Raw genomic sequence first — 16,639 nt, forward strand, 5'->3', positions numbered from 1 at the left:
ATAAACAATAATTCTGCAAATAAGTATTTATCTAAAGCAGTATTCTTCAACCTTTTTCAGTCATTGCACTCTTTGTATAAAAATCTACAAAATCTGGAGATACCTCAGGTAAATAAGTACCCCGGTCACACCGATTTGACAGGTCCATGACAAGTCGCACTCTATTGTCGGCAATGGAGCTGCTTAAATCAGTGCAATGCCAAATTTGTGGTGCTGCACCGATTTGAAAAAGAAGTTCCTGCACTATTTTTGCAGATTTAAGGTGCGGCTTGCATAGACATCTGTGGATGAAATCTCACAAATGTCAGCCAAGTCGTACATGAAGTCTCACTAACAAGTGGTTGTGAAATCGCGTGATTTCAAGTGAAGTCGCACAATTTCAAGGTTGGATTTCCTGTGACCGGGGGCTTATACCTTGTTCTTTTTTCAGGACAAACTGGGCCTCTATTTTATTTTTGGGTTAAAGTGTATGTAAACCCGATTCATGAAATTTGAGCTGGGCTGAAGTGTTTTCTTATCTGTCTCCAAAGCACTAAGTCCTGTGGCTTTCTCCTGCTCTGTAGCTGTTATCAGCCTGATAACTTCTGACAAGTTCTCCAGATGGGAGTTAAATGCAGCCCGAAATTAGTGTTGTGGTGGCTATAAATAGATTAGCAGAGAGCTCTGTACATTACTTCCTTCCTTTGCCAGTGTGGAGGGGGGGGGGGTGCCTTTCCTCCAATCAGCTGTCTTAGCCCTTGTACACACGGTCGGACATTCCAACAACCAAATCCGTCGGATTTTGTCCGAAACTGTTGCATACACATGGTCGGACAAAGTTGTTGGAAAATCCGTTCGTTCGTAACGTGATGGCGTTATTTCGCTACGACGGGACTACATTCAGGCAAGTAGCCAATAGCTTTGGTGTAGGAATTTGATCTGAGCATGCGTGGCACTTTGTCCGATCGGAATTCTCTACACATGATCGGACAAGGTCCGATGGGATCATGTTGTCGGAAAGTTTTATAGCCAAGCTGGAAAACTTGGTCCGTCGGATATTCCGACGGAAACAGTCCGATGGAGCCCACACACTGTCGGATTATCCGACAACACGGTCCGATCGGACATTTTCCGACCGTGTGTTCAAGGGCTTAGTTGTATGCCAATAATCCACTCCCAGTGTTGAACAGGAAAAGAAAAATCTGTAACACCATGTGCACTTCCTAAAGAATATATAAAGCTGAAGACAGCAGATTACAAGTGCAATTTATGTAGGGAGATTTGTTTCATCCCTGTGTATCATCTGAGGCTATTCACTTCACTGGGTATATGTGAGGGTTTACAGCCACTGTAAATGTGAATGGGTTTCTTTATTTTTTGTTTTTTAATATCAAAAGAAAACTGATCCAAAATAGTAAAATACTTTTTAAACTTTAGCTGTATATTTGTATGTCATGACCTTGGACTTAATTTATGCTCCTACAAGTGCGTATACATGCGTTTATAGGCATGAGCACATGTTCTTAGACACAGATTTTTGGATTCTGTGTTACGGATCTGAATGCAGTGCATGTACACCTGTGTAAATGGCTCCATTGAAAACAATGCAGATGTTTTCAGATCTGTAATGAAAAAACACTTGTGTTTCTGCGTTTTTATTTATACAGCTGTATGGCCCTGCAATCTATTTTTCATTAAATCATTTATAAATGCATTGTTCCCAACTGTCCTTGATTTTGAGGGACTGTCCCTGACTCCCCCTCTTCTGTCCCTCATTTTGGTATCATCTATATAGTTGTATATAAAATGCACTCTTTATCTTTCAAAAAGTGTTTCCCAGTGCTAAACCTTTCATCCAATTTTTAAATTACTGCATTTGTAAGTTTCAAAACCCAATATAAAGGAATAATAGTGGTAAAAAAGCACTTTAACTAATAATTTTTTATTTTTTTAAAATAATTCTCCCTTAAGGGGGCATGTCAGGGGGTGTGTCCTATACCTACATACTTTTGCTATTAGGTGTCCCTCGTTCCCATCTCAAAAAGTTAGAGGTATGCTAAATGTGTTCTTCTGCCTCCCAGGATTGCCAACCTCCAGCAGCATTTTTTACTGACAAAACAAGGAAAATTTACTGACAGAGCACATTTTTTACTAGCAACCTGAGAAATTACAGAACTCCTAGTGAAAACTAACAGTGAATATTTGAACAGTATAAAAATTATACCAACAATACCTATAACAATGTAATTTGCTTGATTTACATCTAAAAAGTCAACACAACATGAAATTATCAGCCCCTGATATTTACTGGCAGTTGTAAAACAATAATTGATTTTAACAAACTGTCAGTAAATTTACTGGTGGTTGGTAACCCTGTTTCCTTCTTGTTCTGTCTTCTGTGATCTACCAAACTTCTCCTTTTTCCCTCTCCTCACTTCTGTTTGACACAAACGGTGCAGATTAGTTGCAGTTATGTGCACTGTTCTATGCATGCTACAAATCCCGTAATCCATCTCAGGAGTGAGCAAGAGAGGTTGTCTCAGTTCCTGCATATAATTGGGACCATGGCAAATTAACGTAGCCACCCTCTAACAGGAATTTGGATCACAGCAGCAAAAAAATGAGTTTGGAGATTTGGAGGAGGCTGAGAGCAATAGAAGGGACTTTTATTTTAAAAATATATACTTTAACTGATTGCTGACCAGCCCTCGTCATTATACTACTGCAGGTTGGCACGATCCCGCGAGCCATCGTAGCTATACGTCAGCTCCTTTAAGCGGGATAGCAGGTGTTGTTATGGCGATTTTTATATCTCACTTAAATGACTAACGATACAAGAAAATAAGTGATTAAACCTCTGTCTACATAAGAATAAAAATGAACGATAACAGTGCGAAAAGATAAACAATTACATTTATTTATACAGAAAAGAAACTTTAGAATAATTAGAACTTATCATATAACTCAAGTGATGCTACAAGTACAGTGTTGCTTAGGCTGCCAAGATGATTTAGGTCATATGCTTACAACAGACATACACTTTCTATATATTTATCAATATTTCAAGATAAGTCCTAAGAAAGAAATAATTAGGAATAGAAAAGAGACATAATAAAAAGTAGAGAGAGAGAGAGAGAGGGAGAGAGAGAGAGGGAGAGAGAGAGAGGGAGAGAGAGAGAGAGAGAGAGAGGGACAGAGAGAGAGGGAGAGAGAGAGAGGGGAGAGAGAGAGAGGGGAGAGAGAAAGAGGAGGAGAGAGAAAGAGGGGGAGAGAGAGGGGGAGATACGTTACACAGACTTCCGGTCTCCTTCCATGGTCTAGAAATCAAGAGGGGGATCAGCTAATTCTAGCCCTATTTTATATGCATTCTGGGCCAATCAGAAGATGGAACGCACCCATTGGCTCTGATTGGTTCAGGATGGCTCACACTCTGGTTATAATTTCAAGCCCAGTTGAGCATCAAACTTCCGATGCCTCTATGAGCAACTTCCTTTGATCTCTGACCCTGCCAGTTCCGACTTAAGACCGGTTTAATTATCTCTGGATTTACAACCGTCAGCCCTCTTTGATACAACATAAATTAGCATTTAGAAGAGGCACTATATCTGAAATGGCCATCTCTGTGAACAATAGGGTAACTTAGATACTGTACAAACAGCAGACCAACAGGTTTGTGTGTTTGAGATACCAAGAACAGTAAATATTCTAGTATACATGTTACACATATATATATATCTAAAACAGGGCATAGTAAGTTAATTGGTCCTCACAATGGCTTTCTTTTAAGCTCTTTGATATAAATATTATCCTTCAAAATCGCTACCACAGTTCCCCCTGAAGTTCATTCTTGAACTGACACCCTGGTTCAGTGATTTTGTACCCACCCACAGCAGCCCAGAAGCCCCAATCCTTCCCCACCACCACCACGGCCTCCTCTGTCTTTCTTGAACACGCCGCAACTCCTCCATGTAGGCTTGAGACAGCCAAAAGAAATCCTGGTGCCCTTGAGACTTCCCATCCAAACCATGAGTGTCTGCACTGCAATGTTTCATCGCCCCTCTGCCTTGGAAGAGCGGAACTCCAACATTGAGAGCGGGATCCTGACATATCTGGTCCTGTAACGGTTGCTATTAAGAGACTAATGTAGAGTATTGTTGCATTGAAAAGAGGACCCTTGAACTATATTTTTTTTCTCTTTTTGTTATTGTGGGGAAAAGCCTCTAAGAAAATTTGAACAACAAACTGCAGTCGGGTTTGACTAAATTCTAAAAGTTTTTTGGCAACCATTGTTTTATTCTCTCCTATATAAAATATGCTATATAAAATGCTACCAAAAAACCTGTTAGCGATGGCAGGGATCAGGCCTGACTCTGCGATCGCTGCAGTTATGTGTTTAGTGTTTTGTAAGTGACAGTGATCGATCGATACTGCACTTGGGTGGGCTGGGCAGAGGGGCAAAACGCAGGTGCCAGCAGGTATTTGGGCTGATCCCGCTAACAATGCGTTTTTTTGGAACCCTAAACTGCTGGGGACGCTAGTATAGATCTGATCAGATCAGATATTGATCTGTTCAGATTCTATACCACTACGGGAGGTGTATGCTTTGTGTGTGGGTGTTAGCGGTACTGGCACTAACCTAGCGCTGCCTGGGGTGACGCAGACCCTGACCCTAAAACCTAATTGATATCACCCGCCGGGGGATCAGGGGGTTAAACCTTTATTGGGTAATAAATGGTGGGTGCCCTGATGCTATAAAAAACAAACTAACCAGAGTCACCCGTAACACTTATACGGTGATCAGTGGTGAAAGGGTTAACTAGGAGCAATCAGGGGGTTCAAATTTTTATTAGGTAGTATATGGGGGTCCCTGGCGCTATATAAAAACCTGACGGGGAACCTAAATGACTAACTGGCTAACCAGCGTCACCAGTGACACTTATACTGTGATCGCTGGTGAAAGGGGGTGAAAGGGTTAACTAGCAGAAATCAGGGGGTTAAAACCATTATTGGGTAGTATATCGGGGTACCTAGCGCTATAAAAACCTGGCGGTGAACCTAAAAAAATAACTAGCTACCTAGCGACTGTAGCGACACTAATGCAGCGATCAGAAAAACGATCGCTTAGTGACACTGGCAAAAGGGGGTGAAAGGGTTAACTAGCAGAAATCAGGGGGTTAAAACCATTATTGGGTAGTATATCGGGGTACCTAGCGCTATAAAAACCTGGCGGTGAACCTAAAAAAATAACTAGCTACCTAGCGACTGTAGCGACACTGATGCAGCGATCAGAAAAACGATCGCTTAGTGACACTGGCAAAAGGGGGTAAAAGGGTTAACTAGCGGCAATCAAGGGGTTAAAACCATTATTGGGTAGTATATCGGGGTACCTAGCGATATAAAAACCTGGCGGTGAACCTAAAAAAATAACTAGCTACCTAGCGACACATGCAGCGATCAGAAAAATGATCGCTTAGTGACACTGGCAAAAGGGGGTGAAAGGGTTAACTCTAGGGGCAATCAAGGGGTTAAATCTTTATTGGGGGGTGATAGGGGGCTACCCTGGACCTAACACTAACTGTCCTGACAGTTTTTACTGTCACAACTGACACTGAATGCATTGATCAGTAAAGAAATGATCAATGCAATCAGTGACACTGTGACTGGGGGGGGAGGGGGGGCGGGGGGGCGATCGGGGGGGGGGGATCGGGGGGGGGTTTGTGTGCCTGTGTGTACCTACATGTCAGTGTAGTGTTGGTGCACACTTACTTTTACTTTTCTCCTCGTAGTCCGGTCAAAAAGACCGCCCCGAGGAGAATGACATCACTTCCTCCTTCCTGTGTAAACAATACACAGGGGAGGAAGCTTCTCATTGGCCAGGAGCGATCCAGAGGGGGTGGCCGAAAACCAACGGCCACCCCCTCATCACGGAGCGCTCCTGGACCGAATCGGACCGCCGTAACCAGCGGGAGGGGGTCCGATCGGACCCCCCACCCGCTGGAAGGCAATCACGTAGATGTACGTGATTGTGCCTGCCTGTGCCATTGTGCTGACGTACATTGGCAATACGGCGGTCCTCAAGTGGTTAATATTCTTTTTGCACCGGACTTGTAAATTTTTTGTGACAGTGATCCGGTTCACCTGTTGATCACTAATATGGGAGAGGAGTCACCTATTTTTTATTCTTTTGTTCCTCTTTTTAATTTTTTGCTAAGTTGCTGCGGTAACAGCGGCAATGTATCATTTTTCAGGTCACCTTGTAATAATTTTTCAGGTCACCTTGTAATACTTTTTCAGGTCACCTTGTAATACTTTTTCAGGTCACCTTGTAATACTTTTTCAGGTCACCTTGTAATACTTTTTCAGGTCACCTTGTAATATGAATGCAGATTCAATGTTCTTTGACATCTGGGTTGAAGTAGCATTAAACCTGTATGTGTTTTTATTCTTTTTGCTTATTTTATTTTCTTGTTCCTACTTTCTTTATTTCATCTTCTTATCTTTAATTACTTTAAGTGATGATACCAGTCAATTAGCTGATAATGTTCTTCTATATCTTTAAAAGTAAAATGTATTTGTCTTCTGGAACTCTTGTTTGAATAGCAGAGATGAGCTGTAAATTGGAAGGCTTTACCATTTCTGCCTTACTTAATGTAACTCTACTTCCTGCTTTAACCTGAGCACCGCGAGCAGGTGTGGTGAACCCAGGGACCTGGCAATAACAGGCAGTGTTGACTATCCCTACCATCAAGGGCCATGGATGATACTGGCTGTTGCTTGGACTCTATTCCCTGTGGGGAGCCCACTATACTCGTCCACATTGCACCCCTTATAAGTATTGGGTCTCAATGGCCAACCCGCTGCTCCTGTCTGGCATTCCTCCACTATCTGTACACTGACATTCTACCTTTTTTTGTTGTTGTTTTTTTGCATTCATGCACGACTGTCCGGAGGCTCACCCAACCACCACCAGAAGACATCCTTGAGACAAGTCATCTCTTGAGACAAATGTGCAACAAATAGGACTCTCCTGAACTGCCCTACACCATGCTGAAAAGTGCTGTCTCGTGGTCCGATCCAATTGGAGCAACCGTTACAGGACCAGATATGTCAGGATCCCGCTCTCAATGTTGGAGTTCCGCTCTTCCAAGGCAGAGGGGCGATGAAACATTGCAGTGCAGACACTCATGGTTTGGATGGGAAGTCTCAAGGGCACCAGGATTTCTTTTGGCTGTCTCAAGCCTACATGGAGGAGTTGCGGCGTGTTCAAGAAAGACAGAGGAGGCCGTGGTGGTGGGGAAGGATTGGGGCTTCTGGGCTGCTGTGGGTGGGTACAAAATCACTGAACCAGGGTGTCAGTTCAAGAATGAACTTCAGGGGGAACTGTGGTAGCGATTTTGAAGGATAATATTTATATCAAAGAGCTTAAAAGAAAGCCATTGTGAGGACCAATTAACTTACTATGCCCTGTTTTAGATATATATATATGTGTAACATGTATACTAGAATATTTACTGTTCTTGGTATCTCAAACACACAAACCTGTTGGTCTGCTGTTTGTACAGTATCTAAGTTACCCTATTGTTCACAGAGATGGCCATTTCAGATATAGTGCCTCTTCTAAATGCTAATTTATGTTGTATCAAAGAGGGCTGACGGTTGTAAATCCAGAGATAATTAAACCGGTCTTAAGTCGGAACTGGCAGGGTCAGAGATCAAAGGAAGTTGCTCATAGAGGCATCGGAAGTTTGATGCTCAACTGGGCTTGAAATTATAACCAGAGTGTGAGCCATCCTGAACCAATCAGAGCCAATGGGTGCGTTCCATCTTCTGATTGGCCCAGAATGCATATAAAATAGGGCTAGAATTAGCTGATCCCCCTCTTGATTTCTAGACCATGGAAGGAGACCGGAAGTCTGTGTAACGTATCTCCCCCTCTCTCTCCCCCTCTTTCTCTCTCCCCCTCTTTCTCTCTCCCCTCTCTCTCTCTCCCTCTCTCTCTGTCCCTCTCTCTCTCTCCCTCTCTCTCTCTCCCTCTCTCTCTCTCCCTCTCTCTCTCTCCCTCTCTCTCTCTCCCTCTCTCTCTCTCTCTACTTTTTATTATGTCTCTTTTCTATTCCTAATTATTTCTTTCTTAGGACTTATCTTGAAATATTGATAAATATATAGAAAGTGTATGTCTGTTGTAAGCATATGACCTAAATCATCTTGGCAGCCTAAGCAACACTGTACTTGTAGCATCACTTGAGTTATATGATAAGTTCTAATTATTCTAAAGTTTCTTTTCTGTATAAATAAATGTAATTGTTTATCTTTTCGCACTGTTATCGTTCATTTTTATTCTTATGTAGACAGAGGTTTAATCACTTATTTTCTTGTATCGTTAGTCATTTAAGTGAGATATAAAAATCGCCATAACAGTGTGCACCCGCTGCATTGCGGAGGTGTTGATGCTCCTGGCCGACAGTCGCGATGACTGCCGGCCACGAGCGATCACAGGCACGAGAGGCAGAACAGGTACATGTATGTGTAAACGGACAAATCCCTGTTCTGTGAGGAGAGACAGATCATGAGTTCCTAATAGCTAGGAACCATGATTTGTCATCCCCCTCTAGTCAGTCCCCTCCCCCTACAGTTAGAACACACAGTCAGGGAACACAGTTAACCCCTCGATAACCCCCTAGTGTTAGCCCCTTCCCTGCCAGTGACATTTATACAGTAATCAGTGCATTTTTATAGCACCGATCGCTGTATAATTGTCAATTGTCCCAAAAATGTGTCAAAAGTGTCCGATGTGTCTGCCATAATGTCACAGCCAAGATAAAAATCGCAGATCGCCGCCATTACTTGTAAAAAAAATAATAATAATAAAAATGCCATAAATCTATCTTCTATTTTGTAGACGCTATAACTTTTGCGCAAACCAATCAATTTTTATTACCAAAAATATGTAGAAGAATACATAGAAGTCTAAACTGAGGAAAAAAATTGCTTTTTTAAAAAAAAATTAGGGATATTTATTATAGCAAAAAGTACAAAATATTGTGTTTTATTTCAAAATTGTCGCTATTTTTGTGTTTATAGCGCAAAAAATTAGAACCGCAGAGATGATAAAATACCACCAAAAGAAACCTCTAATTGTGGGGAAAAAAATGACGTCAATTTGGTTTGGGTACAGCGCCGGACGACCACTCAATTGTCAGTTAAAGCGCCGCAGTGGGCACAGTAGTGTAGTGGTTAGCACTCTTGCCTAGCAGTAAGAAGGGTCGCTGGTTCGAATCCCAACCACAACACTACCTGCCTGGAGTTTGTGCCTGCGTAGGTTTCCTCTGGATAGTCCGGTTTCCCACACTCCAAAGACATGCAGGTAGGTTAATTGGCTTCTGTCCAAAATTGGCACTAGTATATGAATGGGATTAATTGGCTTAAGTCCAAAATTGGCCTTAGTATATGAATGGGGACCTTGGTTTGTCAGCTCCTTGAGGGTAGGGACCAATGTGAGTGTGCAAAGTACAGGGATAGGGACAATTGTAGACACTCAGGATGGACTGGTGTCTTTATTCAACCTAACTAACTAGTGTCTTATTGCAAAAAAAATGCTCTGCTTATTGAGCAGCCAAATCTTTCGGGGTGGTTAATAGTATTTTCTTTTTTTTAAACCAGAGTTTAGTGTCACTTTATTATTTATTATAACTCAGCTACAGTTAAAACCTATTTTAGTGTTGCAATAGAGTGGAAAAGGTTTAGAACTTCTCTTTATTTTTTTATTGCTGTGTATGAACCCATTGTGGATGTACTGGTCAGTCTTTAGGCTTGCTCCATTTACCTTGCATGCAGATGCCCTGGTAAAACGCATCAGGGTATACACTACCAGCCTGGTATGCATCAAGATGGTTCTGAAGCAGCTGGTAATAGGATAGATGCACAGAGAATTAAACATAGTATTAGTAATTATTTGAATTAAGCAGTATGAAGTCTTTATAAAAGGTATAATGCATTCTGTTAGACAGTTTTTGTTATTTTTTTTACATACAGTACTTTTGCAAGTTTGCTGCCACTGGTTTTCGTCCAGTATAGTCACAATGCCCCTGGTCAGTTCAATCCCCATTCATAAATAGCCATAGCAACCTCCATTACACCCAACCACAGCAAGTAACAGTGCCCAAATCTCTCTAAATCTCCCATCACAGCCTCCACATCTCCCCAAGTCTTAGAACATTCAGCCACAACACTCTATTCCTCCCCACGTATATCTTGCAGAGCTGTCTACAGTTCAGCATTTAGTTTCTTCTGCAATTGAACTGATATGTGAAGAGAGCAATTAGAGGTGTGTAAGGGCTCATTCAAGTGGATTGGGCTGCTTTGGGCAGTATTGCACAACCCAGGCCCAGCACACTAACAACAAACAAAATATTGTTTTCAGTGTGCCCAGTTCACACCAACATGCTGCGTTGGTGTGCGATTTGTGAGAATAGGACATGCCGCATTTAAAAGCAGGACCATTCAGGACATTTAAAAGCAGGACAACGCATTACAATGTGTCACAATGCACTGCAATGGTAATAGAAAATAAAGTACTTTGGTTCCTGCTGAGAAGGAAAAAAATTGCGTTCAGGAGAGGCAATTTTGACCACAAAAATGCTGAATGCTGTTAAACGCACATAAACGCGCACAAACTCGCCGAAACTATTGACGCGTTTAGCACTTCAGCGTTTATTTATTTCAATGGCTAGAATAAATATTAAAATCCTGGCCAATTAAATTAATGCCCAAACTCTGCTAAACTCACCTAAAACTGTTTTGAAAACTGCAGCTTAGGTGAGTTTATAATGTGGATTTCCTCCTGTCAGGAAAAACAGCATTTACAAGAAACCAGTATGCATGAGGCCTCATCTAAAATCTAAGGCCCGATTTACACTTGTGACTAGCAGCAGACTACAAATTTCTAAGGGAGACTCATGCAAACAACTGCGGGTGGGAAGCCTAATATAAAGCAATGAAAGGACATGCAGTGATTACCTGTAGATAATTGGCCCTGGACGCAACCATTTCTGTCCAGGGTTGATCATCCCCAGATAATCTCTGCATGTCCAGTTACAGACAAACAGACACAAATTGAGCCTCTAATTGCTTTGTATAGAGTATCCCACCCACAGATGTTCACATAAATCCTACTGAAATTCATATTATTTTCCTAATTGTAAGTATAAATGGTGCCAATGTACAAAACATGCCCCCCATCCCAGGTAGCAAGCAATTGTGCTGCAAGTTTGAAAATGACTTGCTAAGCTATTGTGAGACTTGGCAGGCCTCAATTTTGCATGACTCCAGATCAACTTTCTTTGCAAACATTCTGCAAGTCTGCTGCAAGTTCCGGTTCTGTTATGTTGTGCAATAGTCATCCCACCACAGGGGTCACTGTGGCTGACTTTTCATGCTGTACACTTGCAGAGCCCTTGCTGTAGACTCACCACTGCAACTTTGTTCTTGCTAGAGACTTGCCATGTAAATTTGCTACAAATTGGAAAAGTGTCAACTAGAGCATGTGCTTCAAGTGCTCTGCAAGTGTACAACTTGCCAGTGAAAATGTGCAGTAAGTTAACAGACTTACAATTCAACACTGCCACAAATTTGTGGCAAGTTATCCTTGCTATCTGGGATAAAGTACAACTATGATGAAAGATTTGGGCATTGTTTTATATAAATATATATATATATATATATATATATATATATATATATATATATATATATATATATATACAGTGGTGTGAAAAAGTGTTTGCCCCCTTCCTCATTTCCTGTTCCTTTGCATGTTTGTCACACTTAAGTGTTTCGGAACATCAAACCAATTTAAACAATAGTCAAGGACAACACAAATAAACACAAAATGCAATTTGTAAATGAAGGTGTTTATTATTAAAGGTGAAAAAAAATCCAAACCATCATGGCCCTGTGTGAAAAAGTGATTGCCCCCTAAACCTAATAACTGGTTGGGCCACCCTTAGCAGCAACAACTGCAACCAAGCGTTTGCGATAACGTGCAATGAGGCTTTTACAGCATCCTGGAGGAATTTTGGCCCACTCATCTTTGCAGAATTGTCCTAATTCAGTTACATTAGAGGGTTTTCGAGCATGAACGGCCTTTTTAAGGTCATACCACAACATCTCAATAGGATTCAGGTCAGGACTTTGGCTAGGCCACTCCAAAGTCTTCATTTTGTTTTTCTTCAGCCATTCGGTGGTGGACTTGCTGGTGTGTTTAGGATCATTGTCCTGCTGCAGAACCCAAGTTCGTTTCAGCTTGAGTACACGAACAGATGGTCGGACATTCTCCTTCAGGATCTCTTGGTAGACAGCAGAATTCATAGTTCCTTTTATCACGGCAAGTCTTCCAGGTCCTGAAGCAGCAAAACAGCCCCAGACCATCACACTACCACCACCATATTTTACTGTTGGTATAATGTTCTTTTTATGAAATGCAGTGTTCCTTCTACGCCAGATATACTTGGACACACACCTTCCAAAGAGTTCCACTTTTGTCTCATCGGTCCACAGAATGTTGTCCCAAAAGTCTTGGGGATCATCAAGATGTGTTGTGGAGAAATTGAGACGAGCTTTGATGTTCTTTTTGCTCAGCAGTGGTTTTCTCCTTGGAACTCTGCCATGCAGGCCATTTTTGCCCAGTCTTTTCCTGATGGTGGAGGCATGAACGCTGACCTTAACTGAGGCAAGTGAGGCCTGCAGTTCCTTGGACGTTGTTGTGGGGTCTTTTGTGACCTCTTGGATGAGTCGTCGCTGCGCTCTTGGGGTAATTTTGGGCGGCCGGCCACTCCTGGGAAGGTTCACCACTGTTCCATGTCTTCGCCATTTGTGGATAATGGCTCTCACTGTGGTTCGCTGGATTCCCAAAGCTTTGGAAATGGCTTTATAACCCTTTCCAGACTGATAGATCTCAATTACTTTCTTTCTCAATTGTTCCTGAATTTCTTTGGGTCTCGGCATGATGTGTAGCTTTTAAGGATCTTCTGGTGGACCTTACTGTGTCAAGCAGCTCCTATTTAAGTGATGCCTTGATTGTGAACAGGTGTGGCAATAATCAGGCCTGGGTGTGGCTAGAGAAATTGAACTCAGGTGTGGACAACCACAGTTATAGTATGTTTTAACAAGGGGGGCAATCACTTTTTCACACAGGGCCATGATGGTTTGGATTTTTTTTCACCTTTAATAATAAACACCTTCATTTACAAATTGCATTTTGTGTTTACTTGTGTTGTCCTTGACTATTGTTTAAATTGGTTTGATGTTCCGAAACACTTAAGTGTGACAAACATGCAAAGGAACAGGAAATGAGGAAGGGGGCAAACACTTTTTCACACCACTGTATATAGGCTTTCTAAAACAGCCAATGGCTAGTTTGCACAAGCGTTGCTATCTGAACGCTCGTCAGAGAGCATTTGACAGGCAGTGAGGAGGCGTTGTATTCACCTTTTCATTGCCCGTTTTAACCACTTGCCGACCGCTGCACGCCCATATACGTTGGCACAATGGCAATGGTGGGCAAATGGGCATACCTGTCCGTCCCCTTTAATTGGCAGGGCTGGCGGGCGTCCAGCGTGACCGCACCCACGGGACTCGATGTCCGCTGGTCTCAGGGGGTTCGTCGCAAAGCCAGCTCAACAGCATGGTTTTACGATGACCACCCCCCCCCCCCCCCCTTACACTGTAGAGTCACAATTCTGTCTCCTGCTGGTAGAATCCAGTTGGTGAATCTGCTGGTAAATGTGTACCTAAATAAATGGGATTGCATCATTTATATTTACCTCTCTGTAGTTAACTTTTCTTTCATTCTGATTGAAATACTCCAGAGCTCTGTGTGCTATAAAATCAAATAACAAGGGAATAAAATGATCTGAAAATTGGATAATAATTTCACAAGCCACATTTTACCCTGATCTTTTGAAATGATGCCCCCCATAGGGAATTTATACCAAGGGGAACTTACCTCAGGACAGAATTTCTCAATCTTTTTGTAGTAACCATTGAAATAAGTTTCGGGTCTCAGTGAAATTCTGCAAATAATTGCTATATCTACTGCTTAGGTTCCATGCACACTGGGCTTAAAAAAAAAAAACAGCACTTTCCTTGGCAGAAAAAAAACACTCATATAGAGCGTTTTTGTACACAAGTTTAGGAATGTTTAACGTTAAGGCTGGATTCACACCTATGCATTTTTAGTGCCTTTTGCATTTTGCAGATTTTCACTTCAGTCCATTTAACATGGTTTCCTATGGAACACTTTCTGTAATACAAATCTGCAAAATGCAAAAAGCACTAAAAATGCATAGGTGTGAATTCAGCCTAATTCTGCCAGTAAGCTCCAATCAAAAACGCTTTCCTACCTCTAAACGCTCAGCTTAAAATATGCCTACAGATAGCTAAAGAGATCACTGGTTTCAGTGGTAACATTTGCTTATTGACCAAGGGACCTTAAGGCTGGATTCACACCTATGCAGTTTTAGTGCTTTTTGCATTTTGCAGATTTGCACTACAGTCCATTTAACATGGTTTCCTATGGAACACAATCTGTAGGGCAAATCTGAAAAATGCAAAAAGCACAAAAAATGCCATAGGTGTGAATCCAGCCTTAGGAACATCTGGAGGAACCTCTAGGGCAGGGGTGTCCAAACTACGGCCCTCCAGTTGTTCAGGAACTACAATCCCCATCATGCCTAGTCATGTCTTTGAATGTCAGAGTTTTACAATGCCTCATGGGATGTGTAGTTCTGCAACAGCTGGAGGGCCGTAGTTTAGACACCCCTGCTCTAGGGGAACCCTGGCGTTCCATAAAGCCCAGGTTGAGAAAGGCTGCTCCAGGATGACTGAACGATAGCTGTCTAAGGCCTGATTCACACCTATGCAGTTTGCATATCCCAGGTGCATTTTGCATTTTTCAATACACGTTTTTGATGCATTGAAGTCTATGGAACCAAAAAGCAGAACAAAATCCCCGGGCCTTTCCATAAAATGTACAGATGTGAACGTGACCCATAGGAAACCAAGTTAAATGGACTGTAGTGTGTTTCTGAAAAACTGAAAATGCACAAAAAAAAAAATATGCATAGGTGTGAACCAGGCCTTACATAGGATTTTATAGAAAAATTTAGTTTTGGGCCTAAAATTTGAAAATGTAAAAATAAAATACATTTTTAAAACTACAATTTTTTATTTTTTTTAAAAAGAGCCTGAAAGTTAAAAGTCATGTTGATCATTCTAAATGTTACCTTGAAATCGACAGTTCTAACTGCTAACAAGTTTTCAACTTCTTCCATGAATGTGTTCTCTCCCTGATTTTTTATTTATATTGCATTAAATATTATTAGAGAGAATTAAATAGGAAATTCAGTAGTTAAAGCCAAACTAAAGTCAGCTGTGTGCCCCTTTTGCCACAAAATGCACATTTTGGTGGACTTACCTGCCAATCCGCCCCTTCTAGCAATGCAATGGCCATGATCTCCCTCATTGCTTTGTTACAGTTGCTGGCATCTCCACCCACTCTTGTTACAGGTTCAATGTCTTTGGCCATCCCGGTTGGCTGGCCTGGCATAATGTAAGTCCCATGAATTGACGTAGGAGTTAATTTATCCCAACACCAAGATATGTCGAAAATGTATATAGAGCTGTGCAATACAGTGTCTCTTCTGCAATATAACCTTACCAGCCAGCAAAGTTTTTTTTTTGTTGTTTTGTTTTTATGGGATTTTAATTTTAAGGCAGGGATCTTGCTGCTAAAGTATGCAAGACCTAATAAGTGCTAGAGCTTGACTCAGCACACTATACTCCATTAATAAGTATCAGAGGTGTAATGAAACAAAAAAAACAACACAATCTATTCCTAGGTGAGTAATAATTATGGAAGACTATGTAACTTCTGTTTACTCGGAATAGTACACCTAGACAGTTTGATTGTCAGACATTAGACAGAGTCATAATTTCACTTACCTATCTCTATGTGTGTTGAAAGACCACATGGCTCACATTGTTGTTGTAACATAAAAAAACTAAGTGCCAGAAATGCAAGATATGCAGCCATCATTTTAAACAGTCAGGTCATATGTTATGATGGGTGGATGGATTTACACATCTGAACAACCTTTGGAATTTGATGTGGTTACTGCAATATTGACAGAAAAGTTAAACTGTCAGAAAAATGTGTAGGGATAGGTGGGGGTGGGTTGTTAAAATTTTGTGTTACATCCAAAATAATAAAAATGTAAAAGTTAAACAAAAATTATAATAATTTTGTGTTACCTACACTGACCCTACATGGTGTTCCTGGACAATTTTGTTACTTTTGATACATCAGGATGATTTAAAAAAAAAAAAAAAACAGTTAACAAATTGCACAAAATTGTTAATTTTGTTATCACTTTGTGTTTGCTGATCAAGCTTTATGCATACTTTACTTGACCTATAGTATGGGAATACACTCTGCAGTATGGGAATACACTTTGCAGTGGGAATACACTTTCGCCATTTCAAAAGCACACTCAATTTTAAGGCTTGAGAGGTTTGGTATGTTATTACTCAATGCAATTCCTGTCTTTTATATGTTGCTAAAAAAGTGGGTATTATACTGTGTTTGTGCACTAAAATTCATTTT

General features: G+C 41.2%; 1 protein-coding gene across 2 annotated transcripts in view; it reads right to left on the reverse strand.

Moving 5' to 3' along the window:
- The window catches only part of GPLD1 (glycosylphosphatidylinositol specific phospholipase D1), a 76,877-nt gene extending 60,748 nt beyond the window's left edge, over nucleotides 1-16,129 (reverse strand). For both annotated transcript variants that reach the window (XM_077492277.1, XM_077492278.1), the window contains exons 1-3: nucleotides 15,979-16,129; nucleotides 13,800-13,855; nucleotides 9,803-9,881 (exon numbers count right to left, since the gene is read on the reverse strand). In XM_077492277.1, coding sequence (XP_077348403.1) covers nucleotides 9,803-9,881; nucleotides 13,800-13,855; nucleotides 15,979-16,072 — 229 coding nt within the window. In that variant the 5' untranslated portion in view covers nucleotides 16,073-16,129. The remainder of the gene's footprint in view (nucleotides 1-9,802; nucleotides 9,882-13,799; nucleotides 13,856-15,978) is intronic.
- Nucleotides 16,130-16,639: the final 510 nt, after the last annotated feature.

The sequence above is a fragment of the Lithobates pipiens genome, unplaced genomic scaffold (assembly GCF_037356315.1).
Source record: "Lithobates pipiens isolate NorthernLeopardFrog02 unplaced genomic scaffold, aLitPip1_a1.2 Scaffold_19, whole genome shotgun sequence".
NCBI classification, from domain to species: domain Eukaryota; kingdom Metazoa; phylum Chordata; class Amphibia; order Anura; family Ranidae; genus Lithobates; species Lithobates pipiens.